The sequence below is a fragment of the Cheilinus undulatus genome, linkage group 14 (genome assembly GCF_018320785.1).
Source record: "Cheilinus undulatus linkage group 14, ASM1832078v1, whole genome shotgun sequence".
Taxonomy (NCBI): domain Eukaryota; kingdom Metazoa; phylum Chordata; class Actinopteri; order Labriformes; family Labridae; genus Cheilinus; species Cheilinus undulatus.
The window spans coordinates 31,601,716-31,625,823 of NC_054878.1; the positions used below are offsets into that span (position 1 = coordinate 31,601,716).

The window sequence follows — 24,108 nt, forward strand, 5'->3', positions numbered from 1 at the left end:
TTTCCACAGATCTGTTATTATCAGGGTCCCCATGACCTGGAAAACAATTGACCAGTTTTCCAGTCATGTAGCATGCATGGAAAATGTGAGAAAAGGCTAATCACCCATGAAAATGTTTCAAACAGGGTTCCTGAGGGTCTTAAATTGCACATTTAAAAATTAAGGCCTCAAGAAGTCTGAATTTTTCCAGTGAGGGGTTTTTGTTTGCTATTATTTTAAATGTTTTTCTCCACAAATTGTTGCATAAATATCCTTCAGATTTCAGGGAATTCAGTGTTGGATGCTCTAACTAACCTGGGGGACTCTGCACTCTGTGCTCTTTTATACATTAGTCCAGTCCTGTAATATCTGGGCTACCAGGTTGCCTTATTTTAACAGGTCTCACCTGACAAAGGTATTTTTCTGCTTTTTAATAGTTAGTCAAAAATCATCAAATGCAAGTGCCTATAACCAAAAAAAATGTCTTTGCTTAACTCCATTTGACATTTTAGAAACGATTCATTAAATCAGAAAATTCAGCCCTGGTCTTGTGTACTGAGAAATCTCATAATCATTTTATTTTTGACCATTTACTGTGCACAAAGTGGTATTCATTTTTCTCAGTTTAGGTCTTAAAAGGAGAGGCATCTGGCTGCAGACCTCTTGGGCGTTTTGGGTTCATCTGTTGCAGACCTCCACAACGGGGCAACCTCAAGCGTGGGGTGGGAGGTGATGTACTAACCTTCGTTCCTTACCTTGTGGTGCGTTATTTTTAATTCTATCCCCCTAACCCTAACCTTTAGGATTCAGGAAGCCTAATTCTAACCCTCTCAAGGGGTTTCCTTAATTTGTGGTGTGTTAAATTTAAATTTACTCCCCTCAGTAAATTTTTGATTTCTATTCGTTAAATTCTGCCATTGGGAAAAATAGCTATATTGTAACCTCTGACAGCGAGCGGAAAACATACATAACTCAGTATCTCATTCTGAGTAATGTCCTTCACTTCTCGCCCCACGGTCGAGGTCACTCCATTGTAGAGGTCTGCAGCTGAACACCCTGACCATAGAGGTCTGCAGCTAGATCCTGTAAAAAGGTTTTAAAAAGTCTTAAATTATTATTATTTTTTTTTTCAATCCTGTAGAAACCCTGATCAAACAGTTTCTTTTAAATGTCTGAATTAAAACCACGTCATAATATTTGAGGGCAAATTACCCCGAAATGAAATAAAATTGTGAAAAACAGGTTACAAAAATGCAAATTAAAAAGAACAGTAAGGGGGTATTTTAGGGGAAAATAGGAAGAAACATATGGTTATAAATGCCTCAACCATTGTTGTAACGAACTTATATTTATAAAATTAGTGCTAGACATGCAGATATTTGGATTGTTCTATGATCAATTAAATCACATTTATAAGCAAGTTCATGGTTAGCCATAGACCTTACATCTTTTGAGTAAGTGGTGTATGATCACAATTCTGTCATCTCTTAAAATGTGATTAAAAAGCTCTGGAAATTTCTCTCTGGAAGAGTGGGAACCCTGAGTATTTATAGTGGGCTATTTTGACTATCTTTTATTTCTTTTCCGAGTAATTAAGACTGTTCTCTAAGTATCATTGTAATTTAAGTATGAACCACGTATCAGTTTAAATGATCCAGACATGATTTTGTAGATAAGGCCTGCTAACTCACTGCTGTTCCTGTAAATGTCTATTTTTAGTGCCAGCAGTCTGCAAGGCAGCGCATCAACATTCCTAAAATACTGAAAGTTGGTCTAGTCTCTGAGCTGTGACGGTAAAACTGATGAATGAGATAAGAGAGCAGGAATTCCGGACTGGTCAGGGCCTCCCGGGCACTGATTGGAGGTATAATGGGGGGCGGTGATATCCCGGACTAAAGCTACTTTTCATGGGTACAATTAAGACGAGAAGACCGGACATGTCCTTTAAAAACTAATTACTACAAAAGCGAAAAGAGAACTGAAATTTAGAGCGATAGCTTTCAAGGCTCCAACGGTAGTCAAGCTAACACCGGATGTTGAACTTTGCCTTCAGAATAAAAGCGTCAAACACCCATGCCATTTTAATGCTGCTAGGTTGCAAAAAAAAAAAAAAAAAAAAAAAAAAAAATTTTTAGATGACAATTAAAAAGTTTCATTTTTTTTTATATAGGTGCTGGGCCAAAACCTCACACATCTAAAATAACAACTTAAAAAAACTCACAGTTGTAGCATTGATTTTTGAAAAAAAAAAACAAAAAAACAAACAAACAAACAAACAAACAACTCCCAACTCCAACTTTTCATAGAAACATACTTACTAATATTTACTAATATTTGTTTATTCACTTAGACAGGCTTCATTACACATATATATATATTTAGTATGTAGATTTATTTTCACAAACATTTGCATTATATACCCAAGCATACATTGCACGTGGGTTGCAGTAGCTCAGGCTGTAAGGGCTCAGGGAACTGCAGGGTTGCTAGTTCAGATCCAAACTTGGAAATCTGTCTGGTAGATGAAGAGGTGCCAGTTCCCTAACTGCTGATGTGCCCTTGAGCAAGATACTGAACCCCCAGATGATGCTCCATGCGGGCAGCAGTCCACCATACTCTTTACATCTTCTTTTTAATACTCTTTGTAAAAAAAATTAAAATAAAATAAAAAAATAAAAAATAAAAAACTTTTAAAGCTCCAGTGAGAAACTTTTGGTTTGTGTTGGCTTTGGCACCCCCTCTGGACATACCTCCTTGTTGAAAATGTTGCTAAAGCACCAGTTTTATCAGAACTTGATGAAATTTCTTCGTTAAAAGAAGAACAAAGAACAGCGCTGAGTTGTTTTCTTCTCAAAAACGACAAAAGTCGTGTACTGACATGTCTATAGTGGCCACGGTTCGCGTTATGCTGTTCTCTATGGAGCTTATTCCTCGGTAGCGGCTACAACGTCATGTGTTTAGTTGCTCTGATTGGCCTGTAAAGATGTGACAGACAGAACGTTCATCCAATCACCCACCGGGTTTTTTTCAAAGGCTCTGCCCTTTCCCAAACGCTGTGTATTTCCAGATGGATGTGTGAAACAAATGCATCTGGCGTGTCAGGTTAGTGTAAGTGGTGTTTTGTGACAAAAGTTGCATCCCAGTCAGATGTACATCACTCATTGTTAACATTTGCCCTGCAAGACTTTAAAAAAGTCTTCAATACAGCACCCAGTCTGACACCTACTCAGTTTCAGAGCTCACAAATATCAAAATTACCTTAGGGTTAGGGTTAGGGTAACTTGTCAAAGGGCCTTTAATTCCTGATTTTTAAAATCAACCTCTTTCTGTTTTGAGTATCTGGTATATTAATTCAACAAAAATATGTTTACATATCATTATTATTCAACTAGTAGTACTAGTGGACTGTTATTGCCCTTACTAGTGCTACTAGTGGCACTTTTTGCTCTACTAGTAAGGCCTAGTTGTGCACTAGTAGGCCATAATTTGAGTACTAGTACACAACAGTCGATATCACCAATGTCAAATATATGCTCCAAAGGCTTTCTATACTGTTGTACTGTAGACCTTATAAACATACTTTAATGTGTTATTCACGCCATGAACACCTGCCAAACGAAAAAAAAACCTTAATGACCTCTACACTGATTTCATTTCAGGAGCATATAAGACAGCTTTGATTATTAGTGCAGAGATAACTAACGATCTTCATATTCATGATAGTTCTTGGTTAAATTTAAAGCATTCTTACGGCCTCCCTGATGATGCCAGAAGGCACACCAGGGTGCCATGGCAACCCTGTTATGAAAAGCTGCTTTCCTCATATGCTTCTTATGTATATTTGCATGAAATGTATATATCATTAATTGATTTGATAATGTAATACTTATTTAATAGTTATTTAGACTATATATTTAAATAAGATTAAGGAAAAAGTCATTGTTGAGGTTAAGCCTAGACCTGTAAGGAAGCTGGGCATTCAGTAATGAAAGATTTATGGAGAAGAGATGTAATTCAATTCAAGTGCACATTTGTCCCTTCTTTTTTGATATGTGCAACAAAACATGTTTTTACCAAGCTTATATTGTGTTATTTTTCCCGTTTTATGTCAGACCATTCTTTTGCGTATGAAATTGTATCTTTATTTTTTGCATTGTCGAATATATTTCAACTCAATTTGTAGTTGTTGGTCATGGGAGTTTTACTTTGAAAGTCCTTACCGGAAATCATGCTCGCGAATCCCGCCTAGCTTGCCCGTGCTCAGTCCTACAGGTTGAACACGTTGTGGTCGGATCAGATTTTGTTGTAGCTACCTGGGAGCAGACCGGGCACACCTGGAAGTTCACCGCGCGCCTTCTTTCGGCCTTAACACGACTCTTCCTCTCGGTTTCACTTTCCTCCAACACATTAAAAAATAAAACAGGAGCGAGACTGAAGACTTAGTCAGCGGATAAATAATTAACCTGACAAGTCAAAGCGCAGTTTACAGGACAGCTGACATGACGAGCTGAGGAGTGTCGCTACCGCCCGCCTGTGCGCCGAGACAACAGGCCTACAGGTGTTTGAGTATTTGTGATTTTTGTGGACTCTTGACCTGGATACACTGGACTGGAAGCATGCTGGGAGCGGAGAGCAGGCTGGAGAGCCGGCTGAAGAAGCTGGAGTCCCTTATGAAGACTCCACAGTCGGCTCTGAACTTTCAAACACTACTGGTGAGTGTAGGCTGATACCGTAGGGCTGGGCGATGTGGATCAAAAGACACAACTCTGTAGTTTCTGGCTCAATGGCGATGAGGGATGTATATCGAAACTTTACTTTATAAGAAAATAGCTGTCTCAATACCTATATTTAAAACGCTGATTCTATCAGTACAAGTCAGACGATATACCGGCTTGATAACATGGCAACAAAATGAAAGTCCTACTTACTTTTTAATTGGCAAATTTTGCTGTTAAAACGCTCAACAACACTGTTTAACTTAGCCACTTTTACAAATGTTGTCAGTTTATTTGCGCATTGAGACAGTTCGCAGGAGATTGCTTGCAACCTGTGTCTGTCTAAAATGTCTATGTGCTATTGTATCAAACAGGTATGAAAATCATAATATGACAGTTACTTACAAAAAAATGAAAATATGATAATTGCCTATTAAGTCTAAGCATTTCAGAAGCTAATCATAGCGTATTACTGTGGGCTTCACTATGGCCTCACATTAGGCCTGACGTCTATTATTTTTCTTTTGAATCAGTCAGTCAATAAACAATATCATTTAACCCTATCTCATTTAAAATACATCGATATATCTTTTTTATTATTATCAACTTTTCTCAAGTATGAGCAAGATAAACAATAAATGTGTCATATCTACCCTTAACCTGAATATGTGGCAGGTAAGTCAAAACCAGTCATACAGTCACACAGAAAAAGGAAGAATGCATGTTTTTGTCACTGTGTAAGTGAAAGTTTGAGCATGTTTATCATTACTCTGGCATTAAACCACAGAGAAAAACTCCACTTAAAACTATGTGCATCTGTTCCTGCATTTTAAAGAGTTGTTTTATTTTATCTCTATCAGTTATAAAGGGACTCCATGAGGGAAATGGACTGAATAAGCATGACATTAGAAATGACCAGCATACCCTTCATTGATTCTTTTCTGCCTTTCATCATTGCTGAGTTTCTTGGTGTGTCCTCTAATTGACATGCCCTCTCTCTGACCTGTCCTAAGAATGTACTGGGCCAACTTTGATAAAACTACTGCCAGTGCTAAGCCTCTGTGGCCCGACCTCTGACAACAGATACACATTTTTATGCTGATATGGCACAGCTTTTGTTCTGATCTCTCACCAGGCTTCGCTCACCAAAACTTCATCTCCTTTGTTTGGTCATTTAATGTACAAACCTTTTTAGCAGTGTATGATCAAAACAAAGGTAAAGTCTGGTAATCTGTCTTTCATACAATCCAGGCACGCCTCAGGAGTTGTCATAAGAGATGGACATGATTGTCTGCATAGTTACGCTTTCATGCAGCAAATGAAGAGTTTGAAGTTGCTGCATAGAATGGCGTCAGAAAAATAACGTTATTAACAGAGTGGTAATGCTTGGGCATCATAATGAGGAAAAAATAATAGCCTGATGAAGTGACGAGATATGCTTAGGGAGCATAACATGGTCAAAAATATAACTTCATCAATGCCTGAGTCATGCTTGGAGACTGACGGATAATCATATGTAGAGATCAAAGATCAAATGACATCAATCTGTACCAAGTGTAAATAGATGAGGGGTGCTCTCAAATAGCAGCCGACCAATTTTGTTTTATAAGGGCCAACGCTGATAGCAATTATTAGTGGTTCATGAGACCCAAAACCAACATTTGGAACTGACATGCATTTATTATGACAAACAAAATACACTTTATGTGAGAAAAGGAGAAATGCATGATAAAAAAGTGCATGAGTGGTCGCAGTGTTGATTGCCAAGTAATTGCTGATCAGATTGTGTTTTGGGCGGGACAGTAGATGAAACTGGGGAGGGAAGAAACATCTCGCAGTGGAGCCAAAATAGCATATTTTTTGTACACTTTATTGATTATTGGTCAGAGAGTGCAGAAACATATAATAATCAACCAAATATCAGGGTTAGTGGTCACCCAGGTCGATAACTGGTTGACCCCGACTTTCGAATCATAATGGGGTCAAATGATAACATTCTGATCAGATGGTTGGGAAACATGGGGTCAAAATGAAAACCCCAGTGATAAAAGGGATCATGCGTAGAAGGCACAATGCGATCAAAATGATGACATTACAATATCAATGATTTACTGATGCTTAGAGATCATAACTTGGTAACCTCATGAAAAGACCATTGAGGCTTATTGTCAAAAATTATAGTCCACTAAATATAAGGATGTGTCATACTTGGAGATCAAAACGATTCCCTGACACAAAGATACTGGATGCTTAGGATGCTCACAATGGGGGCAAATATAAAACTGGTTTATCAACTATCTCAGTTATGGGTTCCAACTGGTGATTTGATTTTCAAATGAGCTGTAGTCATCTGAATGATAACCATATGTTTGTGCGAGGAATGCTAATAGATCAAGATGGTGGCAGACCTTACTTATATTGACAGTACTGGGGGGGTCAGTGGTGTCAAAATGGTTATCAGATGAATTTAGAGACTTCATTGGTGTGCAAAGCCTGATTAATGGATGAGTCAGGACTTTATAGTCATGATGGGGTAAAATATGTGCCCTGGTAAATAATGAGCTATGCTAAGGGGTCATAATGGGGTCAAAGTGATAAATAAGTCCTTCTTTGAAATAAAAATGGGGTCAAAATGGTAAACTGAGTTGTAAAAGTGTCATGTTGGATTATCTTTACACCACTAATGAATGTGTCTTCCTTGGGGTTCATCACCTGATTAATGCGTGAGTCAAGATTTGCGGTCGATTCATAGTCTGATAAATACAAAGCAATGCCAAGAGATACAAATGAGATCAAAGCACAAACTTGATGAACTGATGGCTTTGGGTTTTAATGGCTCAAAAATCATGTCCTGATGAATGGATGAGTCTAGCTGATGGATCATGATGGGGTCAAGTGATAACCTGGTCAGTAGTCTGGACATGCTGAGGGATTAAAATGGGATCAGAGTGATAGCTTATCAAACAGATGAGGCAGTGGAGATTTTGGGTTGTACTTCCAGGTGAATAACATAGGTAAGCCCATTATTCTATTTTGTTTCTGTGCTCATTGTTGATTGTCAACGCTTAAAGTCCCTACTCTACTTGAACTAAAGACAGCCAAACTTGTCATATACAATCAAGCAGCTTACTGCAGTGAGTCAATTTAAGTCACTGACTTCCCATCCAACCCTCAGCAGTCATCACTCTCAGTTTGATCACTGCAGTCAGCTGCATCTGGTTCTGAGCTGCACGCTGGTGGAGTCCACAATGGCCAGCATGCTGCCTAATGCAGGGAGCTACCACGCAGGAAGCTGGAGTGACTTCCTGGAATTATGATGCTGTTAACCTGCTGTGACCTCACATGACTATTTCCTGTTTGTCCACAATCAGCTTTGTCGCAAAGTTGTTTGAAGCATTTTCTAAAATCTGGAGAACGAAGGATTTAGTTCCAAATTAGTCCCTTTAGGATTTCCTTTTTTTTTTCCTCTCTGTAACCTTTAAAGTAATTAATGCTATTCCACAGAAAGCAGAATTTGCATGTAACCAACAACAACCTTTGCAAGTGATGAATATCAGTGGATTGATATGTTTTGCAGCTGTAATTTGACTGTTATATTTACCTTTATAGATTTTCCATATAGATGCAGCCCCATCTACTCATGGGTCTGGATTTGTAGGATAAAAACAGTATTATGTTTCGGCAGGCTTTTGTGCGTTCAGGAAAAAGAAGGCCTATTTGGAAACCGAAAGCAGGCTGAATGTTATCCACACTATGTACATAGCAGCTCAATGAACAGATATCTGCATGGCAGAGCTGAAAACAAAGGTAACGTTCTCACAAAGATGCAGCAAGACAAATAAGACTGAACAAATGAAACCACCAACATCAGCAGAATCCAAAACACTTACAGAGTCTAATCAACAATATAATCAGGAAAATAGTTTAACAACATCGTGAGACATCAAGAATTCAGACGTCATATGATGCCGTGTGTTTGTGCCAGAAAACAGTAAATTTAATCCCCAACTTTCGTCTTGGCTCTGGATCAGAGCCAGACAGCTGTGCTCTGACAAGAGTACACCATAAGGTCAGGGAGCAGGTTAATTACCAGAGTGCTTGTCTATTTTTCTACTTGATTCAGATGCAGAGGGAATAAACATCTTACCTGCTGAAGGTGTGTTTTAATCCACATTCCACTTGCCTTTAGTCCTGGATGATTAAAAGGGGCAGGCTGTGACTCTCTCTACGGGCGACAAAAATTCAATCCCTTCTGTCTGTTAGCATCACTATGCTAAAGTTTAGTGAAGTATCAGATGATAGACAGGTTCTATTCCTGCCAAGTCTGTCACAATAAAAGCCTCCAATGCTCATCATCATCATAATTTTTAAACTTAGGGACGTATTTCATGACTTAAATTTGGTCTGGTGGGTTATAACTAAGTGGCCTGTCAAACGACAAACCTAAAATACATTGTTTTTATTCGCTTGAGAGAGCCTTTAAGTTTTCTGTCCTCCTCTACTCCGCTAATCCAGTTGACAGTGCTGTGAGATACCTCATTTTTCAACAGAGCTGTCAATCACAGTGCATTATCGGATGTTCATTACGTAATGAACAATTAAGAGAAATATATACCTGTGCAATTATGAGCATGATAATAATATTTAAGGCAGAACCTGGGGTTTTTTGACTTCATAGTTTCCCCATCTGTTGACACAGAGCAGGTGGGCTTTCCTAGATATACTGCAGTCTGTCAGCAGGGGGAGGTTTAAATATTTTGGCTTCACTCCCAGGCAGCTCCTGCACTCTGTCACTCTAAATATACAGTGAAGACATAGACAAGCATTCACTCTCTCATTCACAAGCCTCTTCATGTGTTTTAACTATGGAGTACACAGAGAAAACGTACTCTTTCTGTGCATGAAAGAGCCTGCACATAGAAAGGCCCAAGCTCTTTGTCCAGAACCTTCTTTTTATGAGGCACCAGAGTATAATCAAAAGATTTACAAACACAGCTATTGTGTTTAAATAGTCGACATTATTATTCCCCTATCAGCATATTCAGTGATTACAGAAAACAAATGTGCCAGTAACAGTGTTTTTAGTCGTTGTCTTCACACCAGAACTCTCAGAGAGGATGGAGGTAGCGATTATAAAGGTAGCTAATATGCAAATACAGGCTATTTCAGAGGTATGTGACACATCCAGTGTGCTAAAGCATGTGCAGATCAGACCCTGCATGAGGAAATACATGGAACAAAATCTAGCACAGTAGAAACTTGTCTTCAGTTTCTCTGGTGACAGGACTCATTTTACATTCTGAGATCCTGTCTATTGTTGTTTGTGCTCAGACTGTATCAGCTAACAGAGGAGTAGGTGGGAGGTGTTGTCTGAGGGAGGGAAGAAACACACAATAAGCCGTAACTAGAGGATCATGTTCAGATATGTTCAGATTCCAGCCCAGGAGTGAAAAATCAAAGCAATTGTTTTCAGCTCTGACTGGTTTAGACCCAACCAGCAGGCGAGGACTTCAATCTTTAAGCTCTACGTTTAAAATAGATGTGGGATCATAAGTTAATGTGTGTTATCTCTAAATCCCATGACCAAGCAAGATAGCCATCCACAATCTTGATGATGTCAAGATAGGGAATAAAAGCCTGTTTTAAACAGTAAGAAACCAACGTGTCAGATTCCAGGAGTTTTCTGTTTGACGTCAGACATTCTTGTTTAAGGATTCAGGTTGGATTGTACCTTCCACTCAGCAAAACCTTTACATAATGTACATTAATAAATGTACATAATGTAAAAGCCAGTTATAACAGGGGTGGAAACTAACACATTTTAGTTCTGTATGTACTTTTAGGAGTAGTTTTTCAAAGAAATAGTTGGACTTTTACCTAAACACACAAGCTGTTAAAAAGTATGTCATAGCTGCACATGATGCAAGCAACAGTGACGAAATCAGCTTTATTTTCCTTAATTTTTTTCACTTCCCTTACTCAACAGATACTATCAGCTTGTTTTACAAAGTGGAGACAGTTGTGCATTGTTCATAACTAGGGCCCGACCAATATGGATTTTTGGGGGCAGATGAGATACTGATATTGGGGAATAAAATTCCCAAACCAGCTGATTAAAATCTTATGTATTTTTTTAAATTAATTAATAAATAAAAAGAATAAAATTAGTTACTTCAGATCGATTTAATATAGTTCAAACATTTGTTACATTTGTTAAAGATTTAAATTGAAGGCATTTAACTTTTTCAGATACTTTTATTGTCAAAAAAGATTTATCATGAACAAAATGCTGTGCAAAAATGCAGTAACCTCTGGAAAACAGAGATATTGGTAATGTGCATCACATTCTACAGATTTGTCTAATCAAGTGGTCAGTGAATTTATTTACACATGATGAATTTATTTTATGTAGGTAATAGGTAAGTGGATAAGTGCCGTCATAATGATGAATGAAATGCGCCTCTTCGATGTCCTCTAAACTTGCATCCACATCTCTCTCCTCTATCTGTTGGAACCATGAAGTCTTTATGACTCAAGCTCCAACCATAAACACACCCCTCACCCCCCCGCTGGTCGTAACGCGTGTTATTGTAATTTGTTCTGGTCTTATCCATCAGCATTTGGCTTCCTGATTAAATTTAATATTACTGTGAGAAATTGCACCATTACGTTAAATGTGCGATTACTGACTCGGCTAAAGTTTATGGCTAGCTAATGTTAAGCTAGGCTATCCTAACTTTAGCTTGACGGACACAACGAGGCACGTCATGACTCATGGACAGGTGTGTTGAATTGAAACAGGAAGCACATGGAGTAATTGTTTATTTCACAAACTTGTTGTAATTTACCATTGAGACAAACAGTTCTCTCCAACAAATGTGATGCTCAGCCACGCTGCTCTGGGCTCTTGTTCACTCTGCTGTAAGGAGGTAAATAAAGAGTGGCCTGAAAAGATTTGGAGCACCCTCTACTGAATAAATAATTAAACACAGACATTCAGTAAAACCAAGTCATATTCCCTGCACTTTATTAGTGAAAATACAAGTGTTAACATGGATGTTAAATAATCGTTAATCAGCCAACTTTTGGGTGAACTTTGGCTAATCAAATCAGCTGGCCAATTAATCAGCCAGGCCCTGATAACATCCATTTTTGTGATGAGCATGTGCTGTTTATTGTGTCAACACAGAGGCTAGATTATACAGCTCACCGCTGTCAAAGGCTCATTAATACAAAGCACAGCACTTTAATTTCTCTGCATTCAAATTAAAAGCACTATATGTTAATTTTTTTTAAGAGGTGAAACAGAAATTCACAGGGCAGAGGATTAAATATTAAACTAATGCTGAATGGACAGTGAGTGTGCTAAGCAATGCATTTTATTTGAATGCATTTGTTTCACTGACTAGTTTTGGTAGGTGCTATATGACTAAACTTTACCTGCTTGCTTGTTTCCAGTTGTTACATTTACATTAATCGTACAAAATAAAGCACAGACTATAAATTTAATGAAAAAAGTTGCTTTCTGTGTAAATTTATAAACTTCTGGGGCCTGTATCTGTAAGTATGTCTTGTAAGTATATCTCATAAAACTCAGGACGCCTGTGGTCTGGTGTTTTGTCAATGTTTCTCATGTGCAGAAGTTGTTGTCCTCGAGGTAGACAGTTGTGGTTTTTTTTTTTTTTTCCCCCACACTACACCCTGGTTCCTGACTCGATCCATGATGTCTTCCCGAGTGGGAGGCCAAAAATAAGTTAAACAAGGAAATCCCATCAAAATTCAGTTAGTTTCTTCACAAACCAAATATGCTTATGGGTTCTGTGAAGTCTTCTTCCCAGCAAATGTTAGTTATGTTTACATTTAATTTTTCTACAGAAAAATCATTGTGTAGATTCCCCAGGTCTTAAAAACCTGCTGTTTATGTTTGTACTGTCTTGTCTAACCGTTTGTAAAGGTAAAATTGAAAAACTCCTCAGGGAAGTTTGAGCTATCAGGAAAAAGTTTTCAGTATAGCATACATGCATAACTTTCCTGACTGAGCTAAACAGATGCCCACAAAAACTCCCTTTAAGGCAAAATAGTGGACTTTCAAATACAAAAGAAAAGGGAGAGTAGTCACTATTAGCAAACAAAATTCCTACATTTATCCTGACCAGAAAGTGTAATCATATGACAGCCAAGGTATGCATGATACTATTGGCATGATAACGGCAGATATTAACATAAAAAGTTAAAAAAAAGTGACGACAAATATGAACATTTCTGCTGATATTTACAACCAGTATATTGGCTGTTGATATCTGCCATGGGTGCAAAAAAGTTTTTCAAATTTTCGGCAGGACCGAAAGTCAGCTGAAGTCTTTTCTTTGTCAGTCACATTCCTTTAACTTTAAAGTGTGTTTTTAAGGAGTGAAGTTTTACGTCTTAACTAGGGCTGGGAAATTAATCGCAAATTAGATTAAGTCGTAATATTGCCTGCTGCAATTTACAAATTGCAGAAGTTGCAATATTTCTTTAACTTGAAATTTTAACTTGAATTTTTTGAAAAATACATAAGATAAGGAACCTAATAATAATCATCTATTAAATTGCAATCCCAATATGGGGGGGGGGGGGGGGGGGGTGCAGGATGCAGTTAAATTATTTTTGCAAATCGTTCAGCCCTAGTCTCTGTGTCGGGCTCTGTGTCAGCCAGCCAAAATCTTCCACACTGAACTCATCAAACCATGTCTTTATGATCCGTAGTTTGGAATAGAAAAGGGCCTTCCCCAAACTGTTGCCACAAAGTTGGAAGCATAGCATTGTCCAAAATGTCTTTTGTATACTGAAGCAGTAAAACTGCCCTTCACTGGAGATAAGGGGCCTAGCCCAAATACTGAAAAAACTGCTCTGTACCATTGTCCTTCCTTCCCCAGACTTCACAGTTGGCACAATACAGTCAGGCAGGTACGTTTTCCAGACATCTACCAAACTCAGACTTCCCCATCTGACTGCCAAACAGAGACGTGTGATTTGTTCCTCCACAGAACATGTTTCCACTGTTCCACAATCGAATGTTGGTGTGTGTAACACCATCCAATGCTTGGCTTTGGACTTAGTGATGTGAGGTTTGCATGCAGCTGCTCGACCACGGAAACCCACTCCATGAAGCTCCCGCCATAAAGGCTTTTGTGCTTACATTAATGCCAGTGGAAGTTCAGATCTCTTCAGCTATGGAATCAGCAGAGCGTTGGTGACTTTTACGCACTTTTACTCAGTGATTTCACATGATCTTCCACTTCTAGCTGAGTTGCTGTTGTCCCTAAACGCTTCCACTTTACAAAGGTGGCATCCTATCACAGTACCACACTTGAAGTCACTAGAAAGACCTGAATACAATCATTTACAGGTGTGGCCAAATACTTTTGTCCATATAGTGTAGGTAGGGCTGTTTATAGATGCATAGATAGAGTTCAAATGCTATAGAGTTCAACATGGCAGCCAGACTGTGGCAAACAGATCTCTCTCCAGTAGTAACCATAGCTGCTAAGACACACACTTGTATACACACGCACACACAGTGTAAAATGATCACATATCCTGGAGCGCTCAGCCTGAATCCAGAGCCATAAGCTGTTTGTCCCACAATAGCTTCTGAGCCTTCAGGTCTATTTCCACCCGTCTGCACTGGGGGGGATCTCTCCACACGGCTGCTATTTAAAGGTACAGAATTGTTCCACATGCCTCTGCTGCCCACCCACTCACATGTCGCCGAACAAACAGACACTAAAGACCTGACTCAACCCACACACACACACTCACTGGATGACTCCACTTGACCCTTGTTTTTGGGGAACAGAGAGTCCTACTACTCCCCCCCTCCCCCCTCCACCTGCCCAACTGCCCCAACTGGCCCAGCAGCCTCATGAGTTTGGATCACGGGGACATTTCGGTTCCTATGTGAAACTCAACACCGCTGATTTAAGCGCTGATGGCACTACAGAGACCCCTGCTATTAGTCTGATACTGCCAACTGCAGATTTACATGTGCCATATTGCTTCCATTTCTTGATGATAGATTTAAGCTGAACTCCAGGGATGTTCTGTGCCTTGGATTTTTTTTTGTATCCATCCCCTGACTTATACTATTCAGTAACATTTTCTCTGAGTTGCTTGGAGTGTTCCTTTGTCTTTATGGTGTAATGGTCACCAGGAATACTGATTAACCGGTGACTGAACCTTTCACACACATGTGTCTTTAGGCACATTCACTGTCCTCAGGTGATCTCCAGTTCACTGATTGTGATTGGCTGGACCTCTGTTGAATTAGATCAGTCACTTTAAAGGGGATAAATATTTTTGCTGTCATGAATATTTTTGTTTAATTTACAGTACTTTGTCTAAATCTGCTTTCACTTTCACATTAGAGTTTTTTTTTGTCTTTTTTTTCTCATAAAGGTCAAATTATATTAACCATGATAGCTTTATAAAATCACTAAAAAAGTGAAAAATCCACAGAGGTGAGTACTTTTTATAGCCACTGTATTTTTTATATCTGGGGGCAGAACCACTGCACACAGTCACTGATGTTTTGTTATTAGATAGATTACTCTGATTGTAAAATGTAACTTGATTTGATTTTCTCTAAAACTCTGGACAAAGTGTTTATTAAACAGTCATTAGCGCTGTTGGTTAAAGCCAGGATTAATTATCAGTGAAGACAATAATATTATTCCTTCCATTCCTCCTCATTATGTCCTTTTTTTCAGTTTTGCCGTCTTTTACCCTTTAGACAAAGCCCAGGGTCACCAAGTTTACAAAACTCATCCTGACAGATTAATGAAAGTCATTAAAATATTCCTTCCTTCCTTCCCAACATAAATGAAACTTCAGATCAGCTTTGAAACATGATATTTTATTTTCAAAATGAGAGTTTCAGCCAAACATAAGAAATAAGAAGTCCAGTGTTTGACCATATTAGCTGTATTTAAAGCAGTGGTTAGTTTAAGAGGTAAAATCGTCAGTAAATGAGGTTTTTAAACACAAGAGATAACCTAGGAGTTACATCTTCACACTATACTTTTTTTTTTTAACTTCTCGTTTTGTTAAATAACTTTTTTGTCTTTTGTGTCTTTCAGGATTCCATGAACGCGTTGGCTCATGATTTGAACTATCCAGCCTTGAGGAAAAACAAAAACATAGACGCCTTTCTGAACCGATGTAAGAGCTACAGTGTGCTTGGTTAAAGGTCAAAAGTCTTGTGCTTTGATTGAGAACATAGCTGCTCTGTGGAGCAATGTGGATATGAAAAGATCAATTAGTTGCTTGTTTGCAGACACACACAAACTGTATATGAAAGTAAAGTTAATGGCCAGACACTGGTAGACATAATCTAACAACTTAATGCTTAAATGTAGAGACTGAGTAATAAATACAGTTTTAACAGCAAAAGTCCACAACTCAAAAGATGAGTAAATAACAGTTCAAAGTGATCAGTATCGAAGGACCTGAACATTTTTACCCATATTCACCACTAACAATTATATGCGATATAAATGTTGGTCAAATGAATGGATCTGCCTCAATTTATTTATTTATTTTTCTTTTTTCATCCTCATTCCTTAAACTTAATTGCGTTCTTAGGACTGAAGTTTCAGGTCTGAACTATTACTAGTTTATTTCCTCAGATAATGAAAAATTAATTGTTGCACTCAGGGTGTAAGTGGCCAAAAATGGACGCCATTCATAGAAAGCAGCAAAATCATATACATGAATTTTCCCCACTTTTTCTTCATTACTTTTTAAAATCAAGATTGGACCTGATCATAACTATAAAATAATAATTAATTTTAAGGATTATTAACCTTTCAATGCCAGTTTAAGAGCAGAACCCCCTGATTTTTAGAATTATAAAAACACAAAAAATGAGGGGAAATAATGGATATACTACATGCAAAAAGATTTTTTGAAGGGGGTTTAAACAACTTTGAATATGTCAAAAAGTTAGCAACAACTTTGACATTTATGCATCAGTATTTCTTATTATTTTAAGGTTTTCATAAATTGTTACACTCAGGTGTAAATGCCCTAAATGGACAGCCACACAAATAGCAGCAAAATACATATAAATATATATACATTAAAAATAACTTTCAACTTTTCTTGCATTATTTTTTTGATCAAGATCAAGATATAATGTAAATAGCAAATCAAAGAAACTATTTATTACCACAAATTAAATTTAAATGACTGGGATTATCATGGCCTAAAATATGTAAATAATGAGCAAAAACTTTAATGTATTATTTATTATATATTTGTATCTTAAGATTTTCATTAATTTTGAAACTCAGTGTGTTAGTGGTGGAAAATGGACACTATTCAAAAAAAAAACCCTGCAAAATAAGAAGAATCTTTTTTGCTTTTTGTCATTGATTTTTTGATCAACACCAGACCTGATCATCATTAAAAAATATTGAGTAGCTTTTAGGAATTTAACCCTTTAAATGCCAGTTTGAGAGCAAAAAACAAACAAACTATTTTTTGTATTAAAATAAAAAAAAATGTTTTATTTTTCATATATTACAATCAAATCAAAATTCCTTTCAGGGAATTTATCACTACCATGAATATGTGAATAATGAGCAACATCTTTTGCTTTTATGCATTTTTTATATTAAGATTTTTATTGATTCATACAACCAAGTTGTAAGTGGCCAAAGTTTGTACACCAAAATTAAATTGCATCTTTTTTTTTCAGTTTTTTTCTGCAATAATATTTTAATGAATTTCTGACCTGGTCATAACTCTACAATATTGATCAATTTTTAGGAATTTAAAACTTTTAGTTTCAGTTTTAGAGCACAAAACCCCTGATTTTTGTAATGTAAAAAGCACATAAAATGAAAGCTTTTTTATGCTACATGCAAATTGAATTTCCTCAAACGGGATTATCATAGTTATGACTATGTTTATAAAGACCAGCAACTCTGATTTTTATGCTCAATTGCTGTTGTGTCCAATTTTAAGATTTTCATGAATGGATTTCATGGAGTTGTCACTCTCAGGGTTTGTAGTGGACAAAAATGACGGCCAGGGTATATTGTAGCAAAAAAAATCCCTACTTATTTTGCATTATTTTTGTTCAACGTCACCCTGATCATAACTGTGAAATACTGATAATCTTTTATTGTAATTTAACCCTTTTTAGTTCCAGTAGAGTAAGAAAACCTGATTTCTGTTATGTAGAAAACATAAAAAATGATTAATATTTTTATACTACAGTGCAAATTTGATTTCTTCACAGTGGATTATCACAGCCATGAATACGTTGATAATGTGCAACAACTTATTTAAGATTTTAATGAACTGTTACTATAGTGCACCTATGGAAAACCATGGGGAAAAAAGCATGCAATTTTCCCTCTGACCAAATATGAGAAAATGGCTGACATTTGGTGATGAACAGGAAAATCTGCAAATTTGAAGCAATGACCCCAGAATGAAAGTCTAATATCATAAAATGTCTGTTTTTTCCTGTGATGGCTGGAAGATTAAAAATTGTGGTTTTGTTGGGTTTTAATGGAGCCTTTTTGGTCACAAACAACCCGAGTTTAAACCAAAATTGTCCAGAGCTTATTAATGACCTGTTACTGGTCTGTTATTAGAATTTAAAAATTGTATTGAGAAACTAGAAAAGCACTCAGAGAGCGCAGACCTCCGCCATTAGCCCTATCTCCCAATAGTAAAGAAACCTTTAAAAAATTACTGGATCCAGACGGTGATCTGGATCACTCCCAAAATCTAATCAGTTCTTCCTTATGCCATTTCTGACATTTCCTGAAAATTTCATTAAAATCCGTCCATAAATTTTTGAGTTATGTTGCTAACAAACTAACTAACAAACCCTGCCAATCAATAACCTCCTTGGCAGAGGTGAAAGACTTACCCGCCAAAATGTATGTTTTTAGTATTGAAAAGTCAAAGTAATGAATAAAAGAACACAAAAAATACACAAAAAAATGCGGCTAAACAGCTTGTATACCTCTGAGTGGTTTTAACTTTAAATAACCTCATCCACCTCTCTCTGGTCAAGCGGTTTAAAATTTTCCTGTTCCTTCTTAACCTAACAGTCTGTTGCCATGGTAACACACTTCGTTTGTCTATCTCCGCAGATGAAAAGGCGGTGAGTCAGCTGAGGGAGCTGCAGGTGAAACCGGACGACTTTGAAAAAGTGAAGCTGATCGGTAGAGGAGCATACGGAGAAGTACAGCTGGTGAGACGTTTGTGTCTGCAGGGAGTCGATAAATGAATCAGCGTGTTGATGTTGTTCGCAGTCCGTTTTCTTATTATGAATAATGCAGCAGCAGTGCCGTCAGGAATATAAATGGAGACAGAGCAGGAGAGAGGCTTAAATGTTTCTAAAAGCAGCAAGTTGCACCAAAACACCTCAAATGTTGACCAATAGAGGGCGCAGGAATCCTTTAAATCCCCAAACATGAACTATGTAACCTCCTGCAACTTGTTTAGAGACAAAATTAGCTTCTCTTTCCACATTAACTCCAATTAAAATAACTTTGAGTGCTAAAAACATCATGAATGGTTGCAGTACTTCCTTCTATAGCGCCATGTTTTCCAGATGTGTGATTCTGGTGAGCTAGAGTCTGGTTTTTGCTAAGTGTCTTGTGGTAGAAACAAGTCTGGACAGGCTTAACGTGTAGGAGAGGAGTGTGAAGTCGACTGTGGAGGAAGGGTGGGAGGGGGGCTTACTGTGTTTTTGCTTAAATCTTGTATAAGCATGTCTTTCTGTGGGTGTGTTCCTGTAATTATGGGTTCCCCTCTCTTTCCCTCTTGCTCCGTCTCTTATTTTATCTCTGTCATTGTGACATTCTTACCATTTTGTTCTGGCTGTCCTCGCGCAGCTATCATTGTTTTTTAAAGCTGATGTCTCGTCTCGCTGTGTTGTCTTACTTCTCCTCCTGCAGGTCCGTCACAAAACCTCTCAGAAGGTTTATGCCATGAAGCAGCTTAACAAGTTTGAGATGATCAAGCGGTCAGATTCGGCCTTCTTCTGGGAGGAGAGATACATCATGGCCTTCTCCAACAGTCCCTGGGTCATCCAGGTGTGCACATTAACAACTGAAAACAAACAGCATGTCATGAGAGGGATGGAGGATTGAGAATTTAGACATAAGAGAAAGATGCAGAGTTTCTGTCACGTTTGTTATGTGTACATTTTATAGTAGCAGCAGATCATAGTTTGTGTCTGGCATTTAGGCTCTGACCTTATCACTCCTGGAGGATTGATCAGATAATATCTTACACCCCTGTCAGCGTCTGCAGGAGGATGCTGTGGTGGTGGTGGGATTAAAAGCCAGAGCAAAGTACTGATGCAGGTCAGGGCTGGCAGTGGCAGAGCAGAGGGAGGGACCGGAAAACTCAAATACACGTGGCAGGATATTTGTCAAGTGATTGGATAATCATGAATGTCAAGTGAAGTCAGCGTGGCTCGTGCAGGGTGACCGTGAGGTCTTAAAAAGTATTAAAAGTTGATAAATCAGTGCAGTGAAAAGCTTTTAAAAGTATTGAAGACTATTTAATGCAAGACTATAATGCCTTAACTTTTCTACTTTTAAGTTTTAGCTGCAAAACCTGTGAATGTGTACCTCTAGATTGTGGTATGACAACTTTTTGAGAAAAATCAGACCTTTATGGTATGGTAGTGTAAAAAATGCTTTGCAAACTTTTCTAACAGTAGATTGTTTGCTTCTGCCATGTCTAGGTCCACTGCAGGTGCCACATTGTGAAGTCAAATCTTCTTTGCTGCAAAAACAGTAGATGGCAGTGTCACAGCCTTAGTAAATCCATGGTGCAAGCATCCATAATAAAGAAATAATCCTTATGAAACATGTTGATTCTAAGTCGAATAAATTAGGCCTTTGGTTTGGTGCATAGACTGACTTACTTGCTGATACCATATTTGGGCATCATGTGATGCTTTTCCAGCATTTGTATCAGTATTAGATACACTCTTTTTAGCAATCAGTGCACACAAGGAGTTTAAGTTCAAAATCATCAATTCAGCTTTTACAAAATGCAGTAAAAATATTTGTACAGATAAGTATTATGCAGAATGAGCATAATTAAGTTTTTTTTTGTTTGTTTGTTTGTTTGTTTGTTTTTGTTTTTGTTTTTTTTGCTAGAATGCCCATTAGGGTTAAATAAATTGCTTGAATTAAATTGAATTGGATGGGGATGTCCTTGAAGGTCCTTGAATGTCCTTCAGGAATTATAGAAATTGAAGGGAGTGTGTTTGGCTATTTTGGGTGGTTTGCTTGAAAGTATTTCCATGCAAAAGTTTGGGTTATGCTTGAAAAGTTTCACTGGAAGTTTTAGGGCGTAATTTGATTTAAAATTTTGAGGCATTTTCATTGGAATTTGTGAAATTTGCTGTAAAAAATTTAGGTAAGTTCATGAAAATTTAGGAATATGTCTATATTGGATAGTTTCATTGGAAGTTCTTGTTAAAATTTGCTTTGAGATTTCTTGGCAATTTCATTGGAATATGGGAAATGTTTTTGAAATTTTGAAGGTTTTAGTTTGCACTGCATGGGTGAATTTGCTTTCAGAATTTAACCTATTTTCATGAAAATTTGGGGAACTCAACTGGGATTTCTTGGGGTAATTTGGGTGGGGATATCCTTAAATTTTCAAAGTTTTTAATGGAGTTTGAGGTCGTGTATTTGTAGGTTTTTGGGGAATATGCTTACAAATTTTGTTGGAAATTAAAAATTTTCAATAGTATTTTTATTGGACTTTGAGAAAAAATCTTTGGGAGTGTCTCTTATGCATTTTCAATGATATTTGGGAAGTGTGTTTAAAATTTCGAAGAATTTGATTTGAACTGTTGGGGTGTATTTGCTTTGAAAATTTTAAGTATTTTCATGAAAAGTTGAAAAATGTATTTACATTTTTGGGGAATTAGGGTGGGGATATCCTTTCAATTTTCAAGATTTTTCATGGAATTTGGAGGAATGTATTTGTTAATTTTGGAAAATTTGATAAGAAATTTTGGGGTAGTTTGCTTTAAAATTTTGGGTAATTTACTTAAAAGTGTCCAGAAATTTACATGGAATTTTTGGGTAGTTTTTTGTGGAATATTTTGGCTTCTTGGCAAAAATTCACTGAATCATTAAGGGGAATATATAAATGAATTTTGGGTTACTAATTATGGGATACTTTAAAAATATCTTTCAGAATTTTCACAAATTTCTTAGTAATTTCTTTGAAATTCTAGTGAAGTTGTGTGGAGTTTGAAAAGAAAAATTCCAACAAAAGCTCAGGTCTCAGGAGGTTCAGTTAATGTGGTAGCGAGCAGTGAGCCAATAGTGTAAGAATGTGACAGACAAAAGTAAAAGTAGTTAAATCGTGGTTGAAGTCCGTCTTTATGTCTTGCACAAACATGTACAGGAAAATTGTGTAAAAGTAAGAGAATAAATGATGTAAGATTTAAAAAATAATCCTTTATGTGATTATGATGAAGCAGAGACTGATTATTAAAATGATCTAACTGAAACCTTTCCTTAAAAAGATTAATGATGACAGCCAAAGCCTACAGGATTTCTGAGATTATGATAATCTTGTAAGACGATATTTATTTTCATGTCTTTTAACCAGCCTCAACCTCATGTTCCTTGATATTAAGCTGATGTCATGGAGATTATGACATATGACTGGTGTCTGCTGTTTGATAGTAGATCCAGATTATCCAGAAATAACACACACACTCTGGAGTTTAATCTTTTTTCCCACTAATACAGCTTGCCAACCTGTGTGGTGCTTTCAAGGACATAAACTAACAGAGTTTGTCATCCTGTAGCTTTGCTGTGCTTTCCAAGACATCCGCCACCTCTACATGGTGATGGAGTACATGCCTGGAGGCGACCTGGTCACGCTCACCATGAACTACGACATACCGGAGAAGTGGGCTCGCTTTTACACAGCTGAGGTGGTGCTGGCGCTGGACGCCATCCACTCCATGGGCTTCATCCACCGTGATGTGAAGCCTGACAACATGCTGCTAGACCAACAAGGACACCTCAAACTGGCCGATTTTGGCACTTGTATGAAGATGGACTCAGTAAGTCTGACTCTGGATCTATTTTTAAAACTTCATAGGCCTTGATCTTTTCATCTAGAGAAGTATGTATTTTTTTATATAGAAATGAGTATATGGATTATTTGAATAAAGGAGGTCAAGGAGGTCTGTTCTGTCTCAGGTGGCTTTTTTATCAGTGCCCCATTGCACCACCTAATGTTGAAATATAGATTTGCAGCTCCATGCAGCCCTCTTGCATCAGGTTGTTTTGAAAGTCTTCAGGAGTTATTATGCCTAACAACCAATCAAGAGCACAGCTGAGGTCCCGCCTTTTCTGTGGGTCAGGAAATGTTTTTCCTTCCTTTGTTTTTTATGAGTGCAATTTCTAAATAGCCGGTTTATGAGTGGTTACACACGTTGGAGCTCCCTGAAAATATAACAGTTTACAGAGTGTCTTAGAAACATGATCAAAACAGCTCAGAGATTTAATTCTGCTCTAGATTTGTTGTTGTTTTTGTTCTCTATCCTCATGTTCTTTTTTCTACTTCTTCATCACAAGCTGTTTTAGTCTGAGTGAGTGGCTTTATCCTTTCTCGGTATGTCTTTTCAGAATATGTAGTTTTTGAAAAGTTTCAGGATTGTTAATCAATTGCAGATAGGGTGAGGGCAAAGAAAGCTTTTTGTTCCACATATTTACCCCCTTAAAAACAACTGTTATTCAGTCATAGTAGCAGTAGTAGTAATAATAACATCTTCATTCATATAGCACCTTTAAAAAGGTATGAACAAAGCTTAAAACCTCAGACACAAAATAACCTAACCAACAACAACAAAACATGCCGTATTGTGATCGCTCTGTCCATTCGTTTTGACGTATATTATGTGGTGAGTGTTTGTTTTATTTTGGCCAGAAGGGAATGTCTCTTCAGTCTTAAAAGCAGTTATTTTGGCTGTGATTTGGCTGCAAATCACAGCACTGAGTCTGTGTGGATAAATCTCAATCAGGCTTGCAAATCTGGACACTGCAATTTTACTCCATTCTTTTTTGCAAAGCTGCTCAAGCTCTGTCAGGTTCCACGGGGATTGGCCCTGAACAGCCCTGTTCAAGCCCAGGCACGAATTCTCTATTTTATTAAGGTCTTGTCTTTGACTCAGCTACTCCAGAACATTCACCTTGTTGTCTTTAAACCATTTCTGTGTAGTTTTCACTGTATCTTTCGGGTCATTCCCTTGCTGGAAAATAAATCTTCCAAATCTTCGCTCTCACAGACTGGTTTTCTTATATTTTGCAGCATTCATTTTACACTCTACCGTTACAAACCTTCCAGGGCCAGCTGC

The 24,108-nt window shown here is 37.5% G+C and overlaps 1 protein-coding gene across 6 annotated transcripts in view; it reads left to right on the top strand.

Moving 5' to 3' along the window:
* The first annotated feature begins 4,265 nt into the window (after positions 1-4,265).
* Positions 4,266-24,108, top strand: part of LOC121521529 (rho-associated protein kinase 2-like) — a 61,851-nt gene continuing 42,008 nt past the window's right edge. For all 6 annotated transcript variants that reach the window (XR_005992858.1, XR_005992859.1, XM_041805591.1 and 3 more), the window contains exons 1-5: positions 4,266-4,691; positions 15,812-15,893; positions 18,848-18,948; positions 19,658-19,795; positions 22,552-22,812. Coding sequence is in view for 4 of the 6 variants with exons in the window: in XM_041805591.1 (XP_041661525.1) it covers positions 4,596-4,691; positions 15,812-15,893; positions 18,848-18,948; positions 19,658-19,795; positions 22,552-22,812 (678 nt within the window). In the remaining 2 variants the exon portion in view is untranslated. The remainder of the gene's footprint in view (positions 4,692-15,811; positions 15,894-18,847; positions 18,949-19,657; positions 19,796-22,551; positions 22,813-24,108) is intronic.